Source organism: Vanellus vanellus (genome assembly GCF_965231255.1).
Source record: "Vanellus vanellus genome assembly, chromosome: 2".
Lineage (NCBI taxonomy): Eukaryota > Metazoa > Chordata > Aves > Charadriiformes > Charadriidae > Vanellus > Vanellus vanellus.
The window spans coordinates 165,868,345-165,892,350 of NC_138906.1; the positions used below are offsets into that span (position 1 = coordinate 165,868,345).

General features: G+C 38.3%; 1 protein-coding gene across 1 annotated transcript in view; it reads right to left on the reverse strand.

The window, feature by feature from the left end:
* The window catches only part of PTK2 (protein tyrosine kinase 2), a 165,846-nt gene that overhangs the window by 45,637 nt on the left and 96,203 nt on the right, over positions 1–24,006 (reverse strand). The window contains exons 13-16 of the mRNA XM_082498859.1: positions 23,857–23,909; positions 9,524–9,580; positions 6,896–6,993; positions 3,158–3,242 (exon numbers count right to left, since the gene is read on the reverse strand). Coding sequence (XP_082354985.1) covers positions 3,158–3,242; positions 6,896–6,993; positions 9,524–9,580; positions 23,857–23,909 — 293 coding nt within the window. The remainder of the gene's footprint in view (positions 1–3,157; positions 3,243–6,895; positions 6,994–9,523; positions 9,581–23,856; positions 23,910–24,006) is intronic.

Below are 24,006 nucleotides of genomic sequence, written 5' to 3' on the forward strand. Positions count from 1 at the left end.
AGGGGGACTTCAAGGTTCTGGAGTTCCATGCAACTTTGGGTTTGGGCAGCTGTGTCAGCTCTTGGGGGGGCGTCAGTCTGGGTGTAGGTGTCTACACAGGGAGGTTTTATCACTTCCACCTGCATTTCAGTCACAGATTTGCAGTTGCAGTGGGTGGAAACCATTTTGTTTCCACAGGAGGCTGCCTCTGTCTGGCTCCCAGAAGAAAACAGCCCGTTTGCTGGAGGCCAACCTCCCTGTGCATCCTTCCATGCCAACTGCCATGCCATGCCCTGTTTGCCCACCCCTGTCACTAGCGCTCCCTAAGGACTGCCTTCTACAGGTGCAGGGGTCGGCCACGGTCACTCCTGGCCCTGCCCGGGCCTCATCAGCCACTCATGACAGTTGCTGGCTCTTGGCAGCTCTCTCCACCACCCTGAAGTTGTCCCGGTTCAGGAAAAACCCCTGTACACTGTGATCCTCTGCTCCGCTCCGGATCGTGCTGGCACTGGAGCTGCTCACCGTGCTTATTAATGTTTCAGGGATGCGTGTTTGGTAAGTTAAATGAAACATCGGTCATCCGATTAAGTTTTTCTCTTCCAACATATGCATGACAAACATCCTTAATTTAATCTTGACAGGTATCCTTAATTTAATCATAAAGTAGTATCTTTTGCACATTTACAGCTCGTAGTGTCAACAGAAATACATGGTAATTACCAAACTGGAAAGTCTGTTTCAGTTCGCCATATACTGAACAAGAATAAAACCCATTACTTTATGGCTTTTAATTAATCGCAATTCAGAACCAGCAGGTGGTTTTGGATTCTTATTCTGATGAGCTCTGAATTCTACTTCTGTACAGTGGCACACAGCAGCTGTATAACCAACACATCTTGCAACACCACAAATCCCAAGAAAAACCCTTGGACAATGATGTTTATAAGACCTAGCGTTATAATAGTTCAATAACATATTTTCCTGCAAAGAAACTTATATGGGCAAACTTAAGATAACATATTCTTTAAAATATTAATGTTTTATGAATAATACAGAAAAAAAAACAGTAAGACAAACATCCCTATTAATGACATAGCTTAACGCATTAATAAAAAGGAATAAATAATGTGGCGAAATGTCAAATGGGCAATAACAACTGCTGACATACTACCTAGAATTGAAGGTAGATTCCTAAATCATTCAATTCCCCTCTTCCTTTTTGAAGTAAATGGAATTTCAGAGAAGGACGTTATTTATGACACTTTCAAAAAGTATGCATTGCTAAACTAGTTTATTTGAACCCAATGTTAGTATTAAAATCTTGGTAAGTGAAGTGTATATTCCAAGTAAACCCCAATCATTCAGCTTTAGGGTTCTCTTGTGCTAATCTAAGTCAATGCAATTCGCAATGTTTTATAACGTGAAAATATTTCTTCATTGACGTAAAAATGAAGAATGAATGCAGTTTTAATTATCAAAGCAACAGAAAGGCAAATAACACAAATAGTTTATATCATATTGTCTTACCAGGTTTAAACATAAAATAGATCACCGTTGGAAAGTACTTCCCAGAAATTAATTCAATCAGCGTTAGCTGACAAACTCACAAATTCAGGAATGTCGTAGAGTTATTATATCATTTTGCCATCCAGCTTCTAGAGGCAAGAGGGTCAAACTACTTGCAGAAAGCAGGAATTTACCAAAAAGCCAGTGGAAGATCAACAAAAATCAGGTGGTTTGTATTTTAGCGTATGCAAATGCATTAATAGTAATACACCGCCATGCAAAAGCGGGCAGGAATGAACAGACAGATGCTGCTCGTAAGAACATTTTCTTTCATCTACTTTTTACTCTGAGATGTTCCTCTTTGCAAGAAAAAATACTAAATCTGAAAACTCCACCATGAGCAAACAACTAAAACCCAAATATATTTTAATATTCCTAATATAAATTTTTTGGTTCAGTGAAATAGCCAACTCTGCCTCTCCAGATATTGTATTTGCGCCTTTGCGAGAGTAAAAATCAGAAGTCAGTATCTTCTGAGAGAGTTTGCAATCTGAACGCAAACAAGAGAAAGGTAACAGATGGGAATGAGAATAAAAAAAAGAAAGAAGAAATGGCAAAACTATTAAATCAAAATTGAAAAGCACTATTTATCTGTCTGCTACGTTGGCATTTCCTAATCTGTCAAATTCAAAGCATAATAAGGAGCATTCAATGAGCAATTACTTTCTACATTGTTAAGAGACAGCAGCCTACCTTTCACTGCTAGGTTATTACTATAAGCAACGGTATTTACTTTTCCAACAGCTAGAAATGTAATGGAAAAAATTATAGTAATTTAAGAAAAATCTGACATCCAAAAATAAGAAGCCATAAGCTATGAACACAGAGTTTCTGAACAATTAGGAAAAAAATCCTCGAACAAAGGAATAGTGAATAAAAGTATACTGTAACATCTGGCCATAACCAAATAATTTATTGGTATAATACAATACCTTTACAAGATTTACAGATACACAATAGCAGAGGATAATAGGCAAAAATTAAGGCCTCAGTCTCTTATCTTATTTGCTTACAAAACCAAACAGCAGAGAAATCAGTAACTATAGCATTCTTATAGAAGTTTTCTGTTAGTATTCATCTCAACAAAAAACCTTCCTCCATGTATGAAATGTACCATTTAGGGAATGTGGTATTTGCGAGCAATTACTTAGAAAATTGGTTTATTCTATCATAATTTTTATTTCTGAATTTTCAAAACAGACCTCTCAGACATAATTTTAGCAACTTTGTTAACAAAGACAACCACCTAACCTTCTAAAGCAATAAACTGAAACAAGTGCTGCGGTGTTTTTTAATTCATTAAGGAGAAAGAAGGAAATAGAGGATCAGATCTCTGATCTGAAATATTCCAAAACTTGTTTCTGAAGCCTTACTGGAGTCAGATATCCCTGTTCAATTCAGAAAAATCAAACCCCTCACATACAGTAATATACATGGTCAATGGGAGGATGTAAAGCAGTCTTTCTGGCACATATTGCAGGAGAGAAAAAGGTCATGCTATATATTAACAACAAGATTTACATTAGTAGCAGAAGTTTCTGGCACAGATGGCTGCGGTCTTTGCAAGGACCAGTCACAGAAGCGACCCCAAAAGAAGTATTTTAATACTCACAGGCTTCTTGTAAGAATTTTTCTCTAACGCTGTCTGAGGTGCAGTTTTTACATGTTTTGATTGCAACAGCCATAGCTGGATTTTCCTGAAAGACATTATTGAGAAATAACTGAAATACAGCCTGCCAAATACCGCCCACCAAACGCTAAGACCATTAAAATTCGAGCAAAACTGCTTTAGGGGAAATTACTATTAACTAAAATATCTGTAGTTAAGAAATTACATTTTGAAAGCTTCAATGTTGAAGTATTATTATAATCGAGACACCCAGTGTACACAATTTACATCTAATGTGCCCAGGAAATATTGACTCCATTTTCAACTGTTAAACTGGACAAGAATTATGACAAAAGATAGTTAAGTTTAACTGAATAGTACCGTAAAGGTTTTGTGTTACTGAGGATGGTAAATGCCTGCCAATATTTAGCAAAAGGAGAGGAAACAAGAACATATAGGCCTAAACCCCACACTTGGCTTATGCGAGCAAGCAACCTGGGAAGCCGAATAAAGGACTCTTTGTAGCTCTTGCAGGGCGAAGACTGGCTCTAATTTTGAGCTCCAACTACAAAGGCGAGTAAACCAAAAATTTTACAGATTAGCTTCACCATCAGTTATATCAAGGGCTTAAAACCGAGTTAAACAGAACACATGTATTCAAAATCAGAAACAGATTTTACCAGCTGATTGCTTATCCTCTGAATACTGAAAAATGAGAAGCACTGAGGCAGCCCAAAGGAGGCCCCTTAGCTCAGGCGGCATCTTTCATCTTCTCTTGCTTTGGTGTGTTTTTCGGTGTATTTTTCCAATACCCTTTCTCCATAAGTTACAGACAACACAGAGAAACCGCAGGCGGAGGCGGTTTTTCTCCGAAAAAGCAGCTTTAGGCGTTTGAGCTTCACTAGTATTCCAAACGCCGCAACTTACTCAGAAAATGGCATTTTTACGACACAGCGTATCCCCACAGTAACACATGGTGCTCAGATGTCACTCGTACAAGTTCTCAATGGGTTGAAAGCAGCTGAAGGGTTTGAAAATTAAGCTCCTACATTAGGTATGGCCCCACTCAAGGACTAGTATGGCTTCCTTCCGACTGGGAAACTGGGAATTGTGCATTGTTTAATGGAAAGATTACAAGCGACCCCTTCCCTGAAAGGCTACAGGGCTAATGGATGCCCTCACCTACCTTTAAGGCCAGTGAGAGCTGAAGGGGTGTTCTCCTGTAACACAGAGTTACGTTCTATCTTTGCTCTATTTTAAACCTATTTTTACACACAAACATGATCAGAACTAGAGTGAGATTTCTATTTTTTTCAGGCTTAAATGTCTGTTTTTAAAGGTACTCACAACATAGCTCTTCAAGGACTTTGCAGGAAAATATTGATTAAAGCCTTCTCTCATCCATAAACATTCCCCTAAGGTGACTGAAAAACTGGGGGTAATTTAAGATGATTTTATTCCCTTCTGAAATCGGGAATCAATTATCAGCACTGGCTGACACCCCTGGAGGCCTGCAAGAGCAATCCTTCTCTTGCTGTTACCGATAAAGTTTTTGAAACATCTCAGAACCAACATTAGCACCAAAGGGCAGAGTTTCAGTGCCCGCAACCAGCAAAGACTCACAAAATAAATAGAGGGAAAAGCCCGATATCAGGGTTTTGCTGATGTTTTGCTTTTGGATAAGGAGACAAAAGAGTGAGGATATATTAGACTGGCAACACTTTATGTACGGAGCAGCAAACACCTTTGGTGTTTTTTGTTTAAATGACACCTTTGGATTAATCTCACATTAAATCAGCCTTCAAAGACAGTATTATTTGAGTTGCTTCCATCGGAGCAACAGGATCCTGAACGCATGTATACATTTTCCATTCAGTATCCTACAAATACAGACTGGTTGTGATATTTCAGGAATACCTAGTAGAAAGCAGCATTTGAGAAGAGGTGGATGCTGCGCTGTCACTAGAAGAAGAACTTTACAAGTGCAACGAAGAGGGATAAATGAGATTTTTCAGATTCAAATTCGAGCTAGCAGAACAAGGGGGCAGAAACCTTCCCTGTAGTTTTTGCAGGTGAGCTGAATGTACGCAAGGATGGAAATGCTATCATGTTATTGTAACTAACCTTGTATCTGTTATAAGATTTCTTCCAAAAGTGGAAGTTACGCTCTATGACTAGTACATTAAAATTTAATGAGAATACCTTTCTGTTTTCCTTTCGCATATTCAAGTGTCTTACAAGTAGCAAAATTTTATCAAGAAAAGTAATCAGCAGGTTGCCATTTAAAAAACTCATACTAGGCACAGGATGACTGAATAAAATCTGTTTTCCAATTCAAGAAAAAGAACAGAGAGAGACAGCGTTTTCAAAACAACAGTCCCTAAGAAAAGGGGTCTTTAATTGGTTTTACAGAGCACTAGATTTATCCACTGTGCCCCAAGTTCAGTGAGACATTACCCCTCAAGCACCCCTGTTAACTTGGACAGAATTAAATGAAAAATAAGAATCTCCCTTAACGTAAAGTATATCAGATCTGCTTTTCTAAATGAAGGTATCAGAGCAGACTTCAAACTTGTCTGAAATAGATAACATTTATCCTTATTTATTTACTTAAATATTGCATTAAAGATTTATTTATTTAATCCGCTGAGCGTAACCAGCTGTTTCTATGAAACACCAGTTCTGAAGTTAGAACTAGATTGTTGTCCACATGAATTATTACTTCATCTATCGAAAACCCAGACACTTAATTTCTTCAAATGAGAAATAAATCTTCATTTCACACTTGCAGAATTAGTTTATTATAAGCTCAACACTGGTTGAAATTAAATCATTTTCCAGCTTTCTCTTGCTTTTCCCCACAAACTTAATTTTTCATCCATTTACATTGCAATAATCTTAATTTTTCTAGCTGCAGGCTACAAAAACACATAAGCACCAGTCTAAATTACGCAAGTCCCACCAACCTCACCGGTTTCACCAAGGTGACTCTTGCGCATTGGGGTTTTGCTGGTTCAGTGCCCAAGTATTCTGTCACTTTTCTTTCAGGAAAAAGTAGTAACTTTATTAACATACAACCTGCTTTGTGAGGGATCTGGTGAGATGCTCACCGGAGAAACGGATGCATTCCTTTAACGTTATTGTCCCTCTGTTGTAGGCTACTGCCCTTCCAGCGTAACAGACTAAAATGTCTTCTCTGTATTTCAGTTCGATTACCTTATTCTGACACACTTGGCAGCTTCTACACTGAACGCTGAACCTAAACCCAAGTCAGGCTGAACACCCGTAAATACTGTTTTAAATTTCGGAAAAGGTTTTCAAGCACTGAACGCTCAGTAGGGAGTACGGCCAAAGGGACGCGTGCGTACCATGCCTGGACACGCTCAAAATAAAGAATAAAGTGCGTGTTTGGGGTTAAAAGCAATGACTGCTAATTCCGACTCCGCTTTGGTACAGACCTGAGTAATTTATTCGGTTCTTCTGATTGCTTTCCCAAGCTGTAAGAAATGGGGGTACAGGAGCAGCGAAACTACTCCGGAGCTAGTTTTATACTTATCTGAAACATGGGGTTTATTCTCTACATGCTGCTTATGCTAAAAAATAAACCACAAAGTCGATTTCTATTTTTTCTGGAAGACTCAGACCAAGACATCTAAAGAATACTTTTTTTTTTTTTTTGTATTTTTTTTACCTAGAAAGGTGTTATTGTTTGTTCATTTTTATTTCGGAAGTGAGGCTTACCGGACTCATGTAAACTCCTTGGTGTACATCTCCAAACTGTCCTTCACCAATGCAGCGCCCCAGTTCAATTCTCTCCCTTTGAATTTCATAATCTCTGGCTATAAGAATATAATGCACTTAAAATATCAAATTTCGGATGAAGAGCAAAGAAATAATCCACAAGATACAAAACCCAAAGTAAGTCACTCAAATGTCTCACATATGAATAACTAAGATTAACATGTGCTGCACACCAACCTATAAAAATGCTGTATATGCACAGTGGAAACCGCTTAAACAAACGTTTGACTCAAAGCAATGAAAAAGGAATTGTGAAATCTAATTTGCTAAATGAACTACTATGCATTATTTATTTCAATGCAGTAGACATAATTGAATCCTTCTTAATTGTAGCTAGTAAAAGACAATACAAATAGCCTAGGGCAATACCGATTATATTAAATACAGCCTTAGCACACATCGCTTTATACGTTTAAGAGAACTCCACTATGCGGTATTTTAGATTTTGGAACCACCAAACGAGCCTGGAGAATTTTTAAAGAGGTAACTGCAAGAAAAAACTACAGAAACAAGAGCATGGCAAATAAAGATAAAATGAAAGAGCAAAATTTTGAGCGCACTACACCTCTATCAGTGTGTAATTGAAGTAAAACTGAGATGTTTTGTGGACTTATGCAATTTTGTTAATGTCGTGGTTTAACAGACCGAGAATATTACTGATAAAAATGGCTCAGTACTTCAGCAAAACATTTAATCAATTGCAATTGAATCACTTCATTTGCAATTTAATTTCTAGCAGACATGGCAAAATACTTCAGGAATAGCAGAAAAGCATGTACAGTATATGTTTTCACCTCTACTTGTATTATTCAGAGAAAAAAATATAATCAACCAGCTTAGGACGTCATAACTGATGATTTTGATTTTGTTAACACTACAGAAATAACATCACCTAGAGCTGGATAACAAAGCGATAAATGCCTTTTTAATTTCTTTTTTTTTTTTTTAAGTACTGCATTTTCCTCTTTAAAATCCCAAAGCTAACTAGTTTAACTATAAATAAATAAAGTTTATTAAATGAAAGTGAATAGTAAACTTAAAAATTCCACATCATTCCAAATTGCAAGCATACGGGGATGGGTAAGGGGTCTCCTGTTACCTTCATCTATTCCATAGCTTTCTGCAGTGCAATTAAGAGAAAAATCAAATGCTTACTTAGATAAAGCTTCTTAAAATCAAGACAAGGACAAACATTTTTTAACATTTTTTTTTTAATTAAGAAATATACTGATGCAATTTTAAGTTTACACGAGCAGAAGTCACAGGTCTGTTCTTGTGATCTTTACTGACTCAGTCCTTTGAGAGCTGAACACTTGAGTCCACTTCAATCCAGCAAAGCACTTAACGAATTTCCCTTCAACAGCCCATCTCATGGGCTTTGAATTGGAGGCATACTTAAGAGTTCAGCATCATTCAGGGCTGGGCCCACAAGTAATTACTTCCATGAGAATTTAAATGAAAATATTAGGGAAAAAAAAAAAATCACACAAAGTTAATACGTTAAGAAAAAAAAAATAATTTATCACAGTACTTTTTGGTCCTGCAATTATTTTAGTAGAATCATGTAGTGACTTACTGCAAGACATTGAAAACACATTGTTTATTCCTGGAAAACATATATTCTTGCTTTTCAAATATTTATGTTCATATATATATGTTTTTCAAAACATATATTCTTGCTTTTCAAGTATTTTCCACAGCAGTGGAAACGATGCCGTAAACACTAAAGTGGTCATGAAACATTCCTGCCACGTGGTAAACTCTACAATTCCTTCAGTAGATCCATGGTTCTTCAGCAGAACATGGTACCAGTTTACCACCATCCACCTCTCTCACACTAACAAAACCCAACCTTTTTGCAGGTCTGCTTATCAATTGATTGTCTACTTCTAGAGAAAACCTTTGCTGCCAAAACACAACTGTAATTTTGCAGACACAACTTTTCAAATCAGAACACTAGACTTCCACATTAAATTAGTTTGCCTCGACAGTTTAAGATTGTATTATAATTCAAATATGCCATAAGACAAAATCCTTGTGGTGGCTAATGCATCATTTTTTTTTTTTTTTTTACTTCAAAGATGAAGACTCACGAGAACTTTTTATTTTCGTTCCTAAAGTCTTTCATCTTTAACAAAATTGCATGCGGTACAGACGACTTTCCTCTATCAAGGAACCTGAGAGCAGCAAGTCTGTCACAGAGTGAGGGTGAGATACAGTTAGACAGCAATACACAGAAGCTTTCCAAGTTGTTTGCTCCTATTACAGAAATCTTATCCGTTCTTTCTTTAAGTGTTGTGTTCAGCATCAATCAAAAAAAAAAAAATCTACCTTTTGAGACATAAAAGGAATTTCACTGTGAAGTCACTGACAGCAGCAAAGAGAATTTGGTTTTATTTGCTTCGAGACCTGACCTTGAAAAAACACCGAATCTATCAGTTTTCAAAACATCATAAAGAATATTTTCTTTGCACACATATTACTTAAGGCTGAAATATAAGGTTCAGTCCCTGCTAAACTAAAGAAGCTTTCGGACAGAAATGTTCCCAGGTTAACTACCGTACTTACTTGATGGCATTGTATAAGTATCTTCTTCATCTATAATCTCTGCATAGTCATCTGTCTCTGTAAAGGAGGAATTGAAGAGTTTCGGGAAAAGAAGATGAAAACAATTCTCCAGAATATCATCTCCAATTTATCAAGGCTGATGTGTCGCAACCCCCAACTTCGGGACGCATTTACAACAGCATGAATAAAGCTTGCTCATGCATAATTTATGATATGATAATGACCCCAGTGCCAATTATACTACGTCATGTAGATGCATTCAACAAGGAGTAAAAGGAAGATTCATTTGTATTCAAAAAAAGTTCAAGTTCCGTAATTGAAACCCATCTAAACTGTTGACTTAAAATCTTTTTAACAGCAAATTCTACTGCCGTAAGGAGAAAACATTATTAACAGATTAAATTCCTTTACTTCCAATAAAGTGTGAATAATAGTTTGCTTGTTTTTCATGTCAAACAGGCAGAACAGAAGTAAAGATGTTCCAGGGCAGCATCTACCGACTGTCAGTGTGGCAAGGCGAGTTGTTTCCCACAGAGCCTTCTAAAATATAAAGATCTTTAAGTCACACTCTGGCCTTACATCCATTTTTCTTGCATTAGTCTCAATTTTGCTTATTTAGTGGTAATTCACCACCAGTTTTGCTGTCAAGAATCAACATCTCATGGACAGTGTTTGAAAACTAACTGTTTCTCAAAATTTTCAGAAAAATAAGTGTATTTATTCCTCTGTTTAAAACCTATGACTTTTACATCATCTGTTTTCAAAATGGTTTAAATGGTGTCAAGTCATATCAGGAGCTCCTTCTCTTGCTCTAAAGCACTTCCAGTGTGCGTAGGTCAGATAAATTCCCCTGGAGTTTACAAAACCAGTCCGCAAGAGTGAGATAATTTTTCACTTCAAGGCTGTTTAATTCTACTCCCCAACTTGGGAGGGTCTCAAAATTGAGTAATTTCAAATGCAGTATGTGGTTTTCAGGGTTGGTTTCAAGTGACCGCACATTGGGCCACGTCTGGCAGGCGTGATTTACTCCCCCTTTTTCCCCATCTGCCCTGGAGCACGTGTACATCCCTACAACTCCCTGGCCATTTCTCGAGGAATGGGTTCAGAATGGTGAATGGGACAAAGCCGCAGTGAGACCGGAAAGAAGGATGGGACGATCCCTTTTGGCAGCAGCCCTCAGTTCAACCAACTCAAGCCAACTCTGAAACCAGAGTAAGGCTCCTAAATATCATACACGTACATAAACAAGAGGCATAATTTTCATACAAACGGAATATTCAACAATTAGGAAACTACAGGTTGACTATAACCTTTGAAGTTCAACACGCTTCAGTGAGTAAATGTAGTTTTATTATCCTACCTAAATAAAATCAAAGCTATTTCTCTTTGGAACTCCTGTAGCAATATAACGTGTCTTGTAAAAACAGAATCAGGAAATTCCATGCCATTTAAAATTTTGCTAGGCAATTTCTATTTAGGACACAGCAAAACTGAGTCACCTAATGAAAACTCAATTAATTATAGAGACAGTGCACAATTCTAAACAGGCAGCAAACTCCAGAGGCACTAATCTCTTTCTTGGTATGTTTTTTTTTTTTCTCCCTACATTGTAAACTAATGTTTTTGTAGAAAATAAGCCCCAGTTTGATCTAAAAAATAAGAATCCATTTGAAAGAAATCCTTAGTGTGACACCAATGTGATGGGGATAAATCATTCTGCTTCGTTGTAATATTGTGGTAAAGTGTTTTTAACATTTGTTAAGTGTGATATATATCAACTATTGTTACAAGCTAATATTTGAGGATACACGAAAGTTCTTAATCTATTTAAAAAAAATGGGTTCAATGAAAGATATTATAAACGTATTTGAGAAGAATTTTAGAAGTCTGGAAACTAGAACTGGTGCCACACCGGTCTTTAAAAAACCAAAACATTTGTCACACTACATTACAGAACAGTGCTTACAAAATGTGATGAATGGCTTGGCTTGTTCATCTCTCTATTTTAGATTAACGAAGTTAATTAATAATAAAAGTATTACCAGAACACTGCAGAGCACTTTACACGGTTTTGATACATTGCCCAAAACCATCCTGAAACTAAAAGGGTCTTCAGTAGCCAATCCAAATAAATTAAATGTATGCAATTACCGAAACAAATATTTTTTGTTACACATTTAACACTCTGGAGAGGAATATATAATACGAATTCAGAAAGTAATTCCTATGCATGTCTGGTGTGGTTTCTGGGAATTAGAGAAAATTCAATCAAGGTATGAACAGTGACGTGCTCGAAGTGTTCTGCAACAAAGACAACTGAGGTCTCTCACTTGCAGCCTTTACCGCGGGATGAGAGTCGCACAGTAGGAGACTACTACCAAGTCTGCTAAGACTATGACTATGTCTGTTACGAGACAGTCCAGAACCCACGTGGAGTCTAAAGCAAAACTCAGCTGGGCAAGGCTCTCCAGGCTGCTTTACGAAGAAGGACCTGCAGAGCAGTCTCGAGAGCTAAACACTCACAACAAAGCGGCGTGTCCAGGAGATGGACTATCTCGGAGGCCTTTCATAACCCTAGTAAAACTAATATTAACAAGCAGGGCTCGTTACTGCCTCTCACTCGCACATTTTAAAACCAGCACTGAACTTCTTCACCTGTTGGCCAACCCTAAATTCTTCTAGATGGACATACAGGTAGGTCGCTTTTGGACAAAGATAGTGTTGGTGGTACAGGTAAGCGAGTCCATTTGAGCTTTACTAAATCTGAATGCACTTATTAAACAGCAGAAAAAAAAATATCTCAGTGTATTAAATCCATAATAGGTAACCTAGGATTTTAACCACCTCTTTGATATTTCCCCTTTCATGACTTTTTCCTCCATTTATCAGAGACCATAATTTATAAAAGATGGTAAGCACCAATAAAAAGCGTTGCAGGGTTAGTATCCGATACACAGTTTCTGAATTTATGACAGAAAAAATGGCCTTTGAGATTGTAATGTTTAAGAAAAGAAAGAAAATTTAGGTAGAATTACCTTTACATGACTTATATCTGAAGGAGAGAAAGGAGATGAGAATTTATACACCCCCTTTACATTTTACTGACAGGAAGGCCACAAGACATTGTCTATTTCTTCTTATCGCCTTCCTTTACGTACTGCTTTTTATGCCCTTTTAGTACCTCCTACTTATAAGAATAAAGACACGTACACTACCAGCAGTTTGATTTTTTTCCAACATCAGATGGAATCTTTTAGAAAAACAGCTAAAAAACTCTTTAACAAAACCCCCCAAACCAAACCCCAATTTGTTTGCAGAGGATAGCAAGTCATTATCTTCTAGAAAAAAAGACTTTCAAAGTCTGGAAAAGTTGAATATTTTGTAATAAATGTCAAAGTTTTGAAATAAAACATTTAAAATCTGTCTTTAAACTTAGAAGTTTGAGTGGCTGAAACCTGATTAGATTTCATTTATTCAATCTACATTAATCTATCCTGTACAGCTTCTATGGATGCAAGGAGCAGTAGCGGTCTACAGAGCACTTCGATGCTACCATGCCTTTAAAGCATCACTCAGTAGACTCATTTCTCTCGTGTTACATCCATTGATCTCACTCGCTGACCCCCCCCCAAAATAATTGTGATACAACCATTTCAATCAAACCGAATGGACACTCTTGCAAACCTATAAACCTTCTTTGCATCATGCCAGAACTCTCAGTGCAAACGCATGCAACGCCACAGCCCTGCGTGTCTGAAAATAGTTTCTCCTTTTTCAATTCCAGTTTAGCAGAAAGCGTTAGTTGCACAGCCTGTAAAGCACAATATTTTTTTGGCTAACGTCCCAAGCGGACTGCTTTTTAATATTATAATCTGTATAAAATTTATTACTGAAATGTGCATAAGTGGTATACGGATATAAAGGTTGCATATCGCACGTTAGTAACACACAGACTAGAAAACATATTACCGTCCCCACTAATTTCATCTGCAGATCCAGGTGGCATGCAAGGAAAGAGAAAAACAGAGGGGGAGAGAGAAGGGACAGAGAAGGGGGAGGGGAAAATATACTATTAAATTCATGAGTAATCCAAAAGTATTCAGACTGCAGTTATCTTATATACCTGACTCAAGAGAAACCAGAAAAGTAGCAGAATTTAAGACTTCTCACCTAAAACCCAAGGGACAAAGATACGTTCTAAGAGCTTGTATGATGAAGCAGAGTTAACACAAAATTACACAAAAATTAAATTTGGGAGTGTTAAGAAATGTCTATTTCTGGTTTTATTCAATACTTCACTACAAATTAGATCACCTACAGCCAGATGAGTCAGTTCCATTTAACTTCGCACATACACTTCTGACTCTGGACAAGTAGAGTTGATCCTTTTCAAAGGAAACGCACTCCTGTGCTATCACTAAGACATGAGTAAGAAATAGAACCATCTAAGTATTAATTATACAAAGCATATGGCAGTTCTACAAAGTTGAAATTTAAACAAGTGGCAAACGGGGCAGCTCTACTGGGAAGACGTTCAAATGAGCACCATATTCTGCATCTACAGTCGCAGCCCTATTGCACACCAATACCCACAGCACAAGCTGATGCACTTTAGACGTTATTTATAAATAAAAGGAAAATGAGCATTAATGTTGTAAAAGTAATGCACCGATTACTCCAATTCTTCTCACCCCTAACAAAGCCAAACTGGTCCAGACCAAATGCCGAACCGGTATGCAGCCAAAAGCATCACCGTATTCAATATTTAATTCAAAGTGATCTTAGCTGATGCTTATTGTTGCTATTGTATTTCATTCATAAGCATGCTGCATCAGGGGTCCAAGAATGAAGTAAAAACGTATTAGCCAAAAACCCCATGGGTATACGGGGGCTGCACAGCTGTAGAACTGAAATTATTAATGTATTTGTCACTGTAGAATATGATGCTTAAAATTAAGTCCCCCATAAAAACAGGGACCAGCGAGTTTGTGACACTGCACGAAAATCCAATTCAAAAGGCGGGAAGGGGTAGCAGAAATTTAATGACATTATTCTTGGAACTCTGTTTACCTGAGGCTAAAGTAGTAAAAAAAAAAACAACCAGTAAACTGCATTAGTATATTCAGCTTTTGGGTTAATAAGGCAGCCTATACAAAGAGCAGTGCAGTACCCTTAGGCGGCGGCTCATGGGAACAGAAGACGAAAGGGAGAAAGCGTCTAGCTTTCTTTACTTTATGCTGACAGTGATTGACTCCTTTACAAAGAGGCAAGAAAAGGAAAGAGAAAAACAGAAACAAATTATTTGGAAATAAAAGAAAAGAGACAGGAGAGAACATCTACAACGACTGAACATAAAAGTAAAGGTTTACATTACAATTCTGCATACGTAAACGGATATACGAATGTTGTCAAAACTCCACAGCATATTTAGTATTTTCCTTCAAACTCCTTTCTACAGCAAAGTTGTTCTTTATTTCAATTTTTAAAAGTGAGACCAGAAGCTATTAAAAAGTCAGCTTTTGCCAACTATATATACCATCCACTGACAACGCAAAGGACATCGTCTACCCCAGAAGCGTAACCCGCTTTTGCAAGCTCCCCCTCTAAGTTCCACTAGACTGTGCTACAGCTAAATTCTGATTTAAGGGGAAGTCACCAGATTTAAACGTGGACGTATTGACTTTCTGGACCCTTAAAAGAACTTAACACAAAACAAGTATTTCCCGTAGCAGGGTTACACAGCACAAAGTAAAACACAGTTTCTTTGTCCCGCTGAAATACAACAGTGACATATTTTACGGTCTGAAATCTGCCATTGCAGCTTTATCCCCAGTGCAGACCCGTCTTGCCAATGGATATTCCAGCTCTCCAAGGATCTCTGGGCAAATACCCCATGGTACTGTCCTCACTGTCCCCTTTCCCAGCCACCCTACTGCATTCAGTTACCAAAGTGCTTATCAGGAGGAGAGATTTTGAATAGGAGAAAATACAAAGAAGCCCCAACTGGTTTCGCAAGGTGGGAAAGAAGGACACAAGACAACACTATGAACCTGAGGACGGCCGCTCCTTTTATTTCTCCTTATCTGTTCGGTCCTCTCTGCTTTCTTTTTTTTCCCCCTCTCTCCTCTACCTCAGGAAATGTGAGATGTGGTTTAAAAAGCCAAGCAACTAAAAACCCGCATCTTGTTGCTGGTAGTCTTTCATAGTCAAAACTCACGAGCGAGGTCCAGCCACCTTCAGCTACACAGGCTGGAGGTGCAGGTGTTAAAAGAGATGCCCAGTACTACAGAAGCAGCATACTGGTGCAGCATACTGGGCGGTGGTGGGAGGAGTGGAGGAAGGATGGAAAAGGAGAATTACCTTTTAATAAAAATAACGACACATTTTTCATAGCTTCTGGAAACCTAACAACCGTCAAAGCAGCTATACTTACACAAAAGCACCATCTTACAGAGAGCTGTGCAGATTTGAGGCCAGATTTTGAGGGATAATGTGCAGAACTTTTTTAAAGGTGTATTGAGTGTGTTCAATCACAGACCAATCTGGAGGCTGCATGTTGGATTTCACGCATGCAAATCTAATGGGTAACGCACTACCATGTACAATTTCAATCCAAAATTAAAACAAGTGGGTGCGATTTATCATTGTATCCTACACAAAAAAGCACCATTATGAAAACTGCTGGGGTGACTGAACAAAAAGAAACCATTTGTCAATTGTGAAAATCGACATGTCATTGAAAATGACAGAACATTAATCAGATTCAATGCTACAAACGAGAACGAGGTGCAAGGAGAGGGCAAAATTATTGCATAAGTCACTGTATCAGTATTTCTGTGTATACCACATTACTGCACTCCTAGAGACTGACCTTCCTCACATCACATACCACAATTTTCAGCGCTATCATTCTAACACAAACCTGAGGTAACACTCATAAAAAGCTTCAGACATAGTATGAAAGGAAAGAAAAAATAGTGCAGCTATTTTAAGAGTCTACTGAAAAGGTGCTGAAATGAGAATAAAGGAATCCGATACTCCGTACTGAAACAGAAGAACAGGTATAGAGTCACTGGAAGCAACACAAGCTGTCTAAAAGGGAAGAGCTGTTTCAACTCTTGACCTGTCTGCTCAGGCTACAAAGATAATTTAAGCTCGAAATGCCGAAATGCTGTTCGCTCTTACACTGATCCATGGGTAGAAGCAGCTGACTGAAACCTGACTAACCTATTTCATGTGAAGGGCACAACCAAACGACAAAGGTGGTTCTAATTCCTCATGTACGTGTCCCGATGCCCTGTGATACACAGTCCAACTCTTCTGCGTTTCAAACTTTGCCTTTATGATTTATTGTCTAAAGTTTGTCCGAATATTCTGCCAGACTAAACGGAAGACTGCTTTGCCTTAAACTTACTACATCTTCAAGTCAAGCTAGAAAAGAAAGTTTATTTAGGTAAAGAGTTGAAAAGTTAAAAAAAAACCCAACAGTTCCAACACTTTTTCAGGAGCTTAGAGAGCTTGAAATGAATACTACTTGGAAGGATTTCCACACGGGTTTCCAGTGCTGTCTACCTAAATACCCATAAAGCTCAGAAATGTTGCTGAAAACTGCACTGGACTTCTTTTTTTTTTTTATTTAGTTCCTCTTCTCAATACTAAGTATTCACAAAAATTATTGTGTTAAAATAAAAAAAAAAAGAAATCACTTGCTATGCAACAGGTTATGTCAGAAAGGAAGCGACCAGGCCAGAGGGCAGTTACTGCTGGAGCTCCTCGTTAGGACTGTATGAGTAAATAACCAACACTGGAGGGCTGAAACTGATAATGTCCCATTCTATTTTAGTCCCACATTCCTGAACCGCTTTGAGGAAAAAGCCTGAAAAAAAGATATCTGTAGAACGAATAAATCTATTTGTTTTCAAGCTTTTGAAATAAAACGAGCACTACGCAGTTCTCCCATCGAGGATGTTTACACATAAACAACAAAACCTCAGACCTAATACTGCATGGAACGTTTCTTCAGTCATACTACAGTGTTCTTACTAGCCAAGCAAAAGGGTCTGCTCAAATCAAGCGAATGGATCACAAATGAGTAGTGTAGGAGGGGAAGAACTCTTTAACCAACACCACAGACTGATGAAATCAATGCCGGAACTTCCTCGGCACTGAAATGGAGGAAATCTGTTTAGACTGTCACCACGCTTCTTTCTAGTCTTCTTGTGCATGAAAAGAAGCATTTTAGTCAGTCTAAAATACAAAAAGAGAACCCACCAGTCTATTCAACTGCGACGGGAATCTGAAATACTGTAATTTATTAGCATTGAGGGTATTTTAAACTATCTTATTAATTAGCAGAATAGCTGGGTGAGTTAAGAAGCAAGTAACTTTGTGAACTTGGAGACTAATGACTTGCTCAAGGTTTGTAAAATTAATCTGTAAAAAACCATAGGCTTGAATGTCTCCCAGTCCTGTGACCATACGGCATAGCTACAGCTGTACAGAGCCTTTATATTCCTCTAATTACTTAATAATTTGAATGCAAAACTATGGAATTTATGCCTACACTGTTAGTCTTCCTTTTCAGAAGGACTGAGCTGTGGAGTATGACATAATCAAGTTCGCAGACCCAGTCCTAAGCGCTCAAGATACAAGTTTTCATTTTAAATATTTACTTACACTTTTCAGTTATGTCTTTTTGGAGTGACTTGATAAAATGAGCATGTAAAAAAAAACCCGACTTCACAACTTCAAGCAAAGAACATCTTTCCCCCCTACCAACTAATTCAAATGGAACGAGGAAACACAAATCCCACACAAGAAACTCTTTCAGAGTTGAGCACAGGGCAGACCTTCATTCTGAGCACAGGAATCACTGAACAGAGTGACCACTGTGCTCTGCAAGCAGAAGTGATTCGATAAAATTGTATTTGTCTTTCCATCCTTGCTCACAGCTTTGCCTGTGATTTCAGGTCCTTTCACACGCCGACATCTTCATTAAGAACATTTTGAAGCGTAATACTGAAATCAGGTGAATATATTTATTATTTTTTTTCTCTCCTGTTTGTTGTGTTTTGACATGTGGCTCCTGCCATACTTCCATTTGCTCCAGGTAACCTACTGGAAGTCTCTCTCACAGATGAAATACAAGATATAGCTTTTTTCTGCATGCTAAAAATCTCACTTAAATCATGCTTCTCTCTTTCCAAAGAGAATTTGTTTCATTCAAATTGAAATTTGAGCTAAATGGTATGACTAAATTGGCAACTCCTTCAAAGTCAGGATCTGCGCATCAGTAGCACCTTAGAGAAGAACTCTGCTACTTCACTGTCATGATCAGGAGTTAACCACAGTATGTGCCTTAAGCGGAATGATATTATATTATAAATCTGTGATTCTCAGGCAGAACCTGGAAACTTGCGGAAAAGCTCCTCTTTCAGGATGCTAAAATCCTCCAGTTCCTATACGGAAGCTCTCTCCAAGAGATCCGATTTCTCCTTCGCAGGGTGCATTACTGGAAATATCTGAACCATGGGATGCAGTTATGATTTCTTAGAGACACTACAAGCAAACAAATTTTCTTTTTTTCCTCTATGGAGAGGCAATGGCACATCAGTATTATTAGAAATTTATGCCATCATATTACCGTGCACTCACAGCTACGCCCCTTACGACTTAAAAAAGCTGCTTGTGTTAGTAACAACGGCCGCGCCAGCTGGGGAACGAGATGGCAAACACATTTCTGTTTAAGACCCCTATTTCCCTATTAAAGGCGAGTGTCCTGGGGTCTGTTACTTAGACGGCTTGAACAGCCGGCCTAAACATCTGAAACAGCGACTGTATTTGTAAACACCTTTCAATTACCTACACCAAATAAACCCAGACTAAAGCTGCAAAACCAGCACCCGCTTTGAACCAGGACCAACCCTGTGGCGGGCACCGGGACCCCCTCCAGGCACGTGCCTTGTGCTGGCTCCTGCAGGACGGCTCATCTTCTTCCTCACTATCATCTCTCCAGCTACAGCTCTCTCTCCACAAACACCGTATTCGATTTAGCAGTACCTAAATATCCAAATGTCAAGAGTGTCGGAGAATCCTTTAGGTTGGGAAAGACCCTGAAGATCAAGTCCAACGGTAAACCTCGCACTTCCAAGACCCTAAAGCTGCCAAGAGCGGTTCAATATTCTGCTTGTTCAATACAGTGGGCCTCAACCGTCATATTCTGTAGCACTGCATAGAAAGTAACGTTTGAGCTGCGATTAAAAAAAATTCACGTCCACAAAATTCTCTAGCGCAAAGGAGGCACAGGGATTAGCCAAGGGAAGCAAAAGTATATTTATCCTTCCTAGTCCTATTTATGTTAGTGAGGATGGGGCAGGAGAAACCAAAGAACTCTGTGTCAGACAGAATTTATGTAAAAAGGGAGCAAACTAAGGCTTTATTGATTTCATTTTATGAAGAACTTTTTATAACATATAATTGACTAGGTAAATTATTATTTTTGGAAATATGTGTATCAGGAAATACGTGCATCAGCTCACTAAGGCTAATGTTTGCTATTTCAAAACAAACTGCTGGCCAAAGTAAGTTCCTCTAGACTAGAGTAGAGCATTTTAATAAGGTGACTCCAAGCAAAACAGCAGGAAATCTAAGTCAATAAAATTAGAGTAAACGGCTACACTGCTTCTTACAAATTCGCTATACTATTTGCACAGAGCAAATAGTTCAGCCTTAACTGTTTGCTGAGTGTACACTCTCAGCTAAGGACAAAGAATGCTTTTTTAACGTAAAGACACAGAAGTAGAGGGAGAAGGAGATAAAAGTTGGAACTATCTATCTGTTAGTTAAAACGCTAATTGCTTCCGGCGAATCACAGTAACTTAAACCAAAACATCAGGTGTATACCAAAGAAATATGAAATCCAACTCATATTTAATTGGGCTTTTTATTTCAATTTATTTCTAAACCCACACCCACCAAATGTAAAATCTGAGGGATAAGATTATTACTATGCTTTAAAAAAAGGGGGGAAAATTGGTTGGCACCTTATTTGCACACAGTGAAAGACAGTGCCCACTGCAAGGAACACATAATTTAAAGAAGCAAGACAGACAAATAATACCAGAAAAAAAAACAGAAACGGAAGCATGCAGTAAGATGTGTGTGGTGAAACCTGGTTCAGTGACACACAGCCGCTAAGAGAACATTTCTTGGCTCCCAGGTCCAGCAACGTGCTGCTTTGGGTTCCTGGAACCAACTTCACCCTTCACTAGTTTGAAAAGGCCTTTATTTAGAGCAAGAAAAAAAAAAAAAAAGAGAGTATTTAAAAACCTTCTATCTTTGTATGCTTTGGAATACTGCAACACTCAGAAAGAACAAGTCTGCATTTCACTAGACCAGAAATATTTCAAGGTACTTTAATAAATACTTCAAAAAGAAAGACAAGGCATCTTTCATTAACAGGCTCGTTTTTAAACTTACAAAACTTCAGACAAATACCTGAACTTTTAGACCACCAAATCATGTTCCACACTGGTTTTTGGCTATTGCTGGTTTCCCCAGATTGTGGTGGAGAACTCACTGTGAAACTTTCCTTTAGAACTAAGGGTAATACTTAATTAATACTGTAAATATGTCTGACTGCTTAATTTTCCTGCCGAATGGCTGTCTCAGAGTTTTGCTATTTAGCTTTAGCATCGGGAGAGGACTAAACAAAGGGGAGCAATCTCACTGGAAACGAACAGCAGAATTAATTTCTGAGTTCAACTATCAAAGGCATGAAGGACGTTACAGCTGTCAGTAAGTTATAAAAGCTCGTCTCATTTGAAGCCCTTCGCTCTAAGTCATTTAAATGTCATCAGAGAAAAGCTCTTATTCCGCAAACCGAGACCGCGTCACCCACAGCTGGCTTTGCACGGGATGCTGTCAGCTGTCAGCCTCTCCTGACCTGTAACTCTCAGGTTAACCGAACATTAGGTACATCTGTTGCCTCCGTTGTTCCACACTGATGGATCAGTTACATGTGACAACAAGAGTGACACTTTTTCACATCCACATGAAGTATTACTTCATTTATAACAAGTTGACTCCTTGGGGGACTCGGAGATTCTTACAGAATGCACCTCCTGAGGAAAAAACCCTTATTATGCACCTTCATCTCAATGATCTGTCTGTGGTTTAAATTTAAAATACTGACATCTATGCCACACTCGATGCATTTCAAATAATTTTGGGGGAAAAAAACCCAAACCAGCAACAACAAAAAAAGTATGCTAGTGTTCTGTGTACCTGTATTAAAAATAAGAACCCTTGAGAACGAATAATAAATGCAGTGGCTTAAATCACTCCAGTAGTATGTCAGCGTTTCCAGTGGTTTGTAACATGGTATAAAAACCAAGAATCAAGCGCAATGATTTCATTGTGGAAAGATAGAAAACCTTACTACAATACAAGGAAAATGCCTCGATGGTTTTGATTTTGGTATTGGAAAGAAAGAAGGACATTTTCCGGTTTAATTTTATTCTTTTGCTTCTGGCATCTGAAGCCAGCTTTGCACCTTACAGCTTTCGTGATGTTCCCTTGAAAAACCAGCTCATCCCCAGCGCTGCTACTTCTGTTTCTTCTGCGGTGCTACAGCAAAGCTCCGATTTGCCCATCGTTCACCTTTATGTGACGCCCTAAACACCAGAGTTATGCGGTATTACAACTAACTTCCCTACATTAATATCAAAACACTACAAAAGAGTAGCAGTAGAGTTTGTGCTCTGAGACACAAGAGTACTTCAGCCATAACGCATCAAGCAACAGATACCTAAATTTGCAAAGCCAAAGTGACAGCAATAAAGGATCATGAATCACAGAATGGTTTAGGTTGGAAGGGACCCTGAAGATCCTCTAGTTCCAACCCCCTGCTATAGGCAGGGAAATAAGCATTTATTATTGCTTTTAATAGTAAAAGTATATCAGCATTCTTAGAAAACCTCAAAGGGTGAAAATTGGAGGTGGCAGGGCAATAGGACTTTTTTGTCCTGAAGATGAGCTCTTTTTGTGGGATTGGATTGATTAAAAAGCACAGCGCTAATCACTTAAAACATTTCAACTTCTTCTAACAGCTAAAATGAGCCACACAGGTAAGAATCAAAAGAGAATACCCTGACCATGCTTGTCTGCCTTATCTACCCCACTTGCTTGATAGGCACGGAGGGAAGAAGTGCTGCTATTTGACTCTGAGAGGTAGCAGTAACTGCTGAAGCTCTATTACACCTCCGCAGCTTGATGCACATCTTAATTGCAGATCCTCTCATCTATTTTCTTGCACAAGGTCTGTTTACTTGCGCTTCCTATGCCAAGGGGCGAATCTCAAACACCTTTAAAAAAAAGGTTAAGGGTGGGGAAAGGCATCTGAAAAGTAGGAAATTTATCAAACACCTACATATCTTTCCTCCTTCTTGTGTGAAATACGTTGTTTTTTTGAATATCTGCCACTAAGCGCTCACCTAACTGTTAAAGTAGGGCTGCAGCCTTCCTTTGAGTCAGGGGTGGACACTCCACTGGGTGACAGTTCCTGAAATTTGTGGCCAAATACTAGTAATCTATAGGAACACATCGTAATATTAATACACTTTTGCATGGAAAAATCTCCTTAATATGTATTACGTATAAGGATTTAGAAATGTATTTCCTACTGAGACACTGAATCAATCTCTCAAAGGATTTGCTCTGAGATTCTGTAAAAGAAAAATGTTCTCCCTCAAGTACGAAAACTTAAACCAACCCACAATAACTAACAGAAATCTTACAAGCCTATAAACTAGAGAAACAACATGTATTACCTCACATGCTCATGCTTCAATTAACTTGCAATTTTCAATAGCAAAAACTACGTGCTTTGATCTAAACATCAGCTACAAAAAAAAAAAGCTATTAAGTTTCTTCTTTCTGAAAAGCGATGATTAATATTTAATTGCCTATTTTCACTTTTCAAAGCTGCTCCTTCATAATTAACACACACTCAGGTAATTTCAGTTCTAGCCCACGACATTCTACTTCATTACAAAGCTAAGTGAAAATACTGACAAGCTGCCTTGCTTTGAAGTGTTCGGGCCCCGCGTTACTGCAGGGATATGGCTGTTCTCGCAAGCGACACCGCACAGGATGGCTGCAAAAAGTTTCTCTTTAAAAACTGCAGTACTGAGGCAGCACAGCTACGGTCTTGGGAAAGTCAATAGCCACGTAGCGAGAAGTGAGCTAACTGCGAGTGAAAAATCTACCTAAACGTCTGCTAGCTTTATAAATAAACTTGGGTTTTTTTTAATTTTTTTTTTTATGAGCCTTACCTGACACAGAGACTGTGTGTGACCTTACTCCTTGCTTCTCATTGTTGGCCAGCCTGTAAAACAGAGGTTGGAATCGCTGAATGCTGTACATTCTTCACGGTCACATACACCGGGAATTCATCCTAACAGGGCACCTCCTGTAATTAGCAG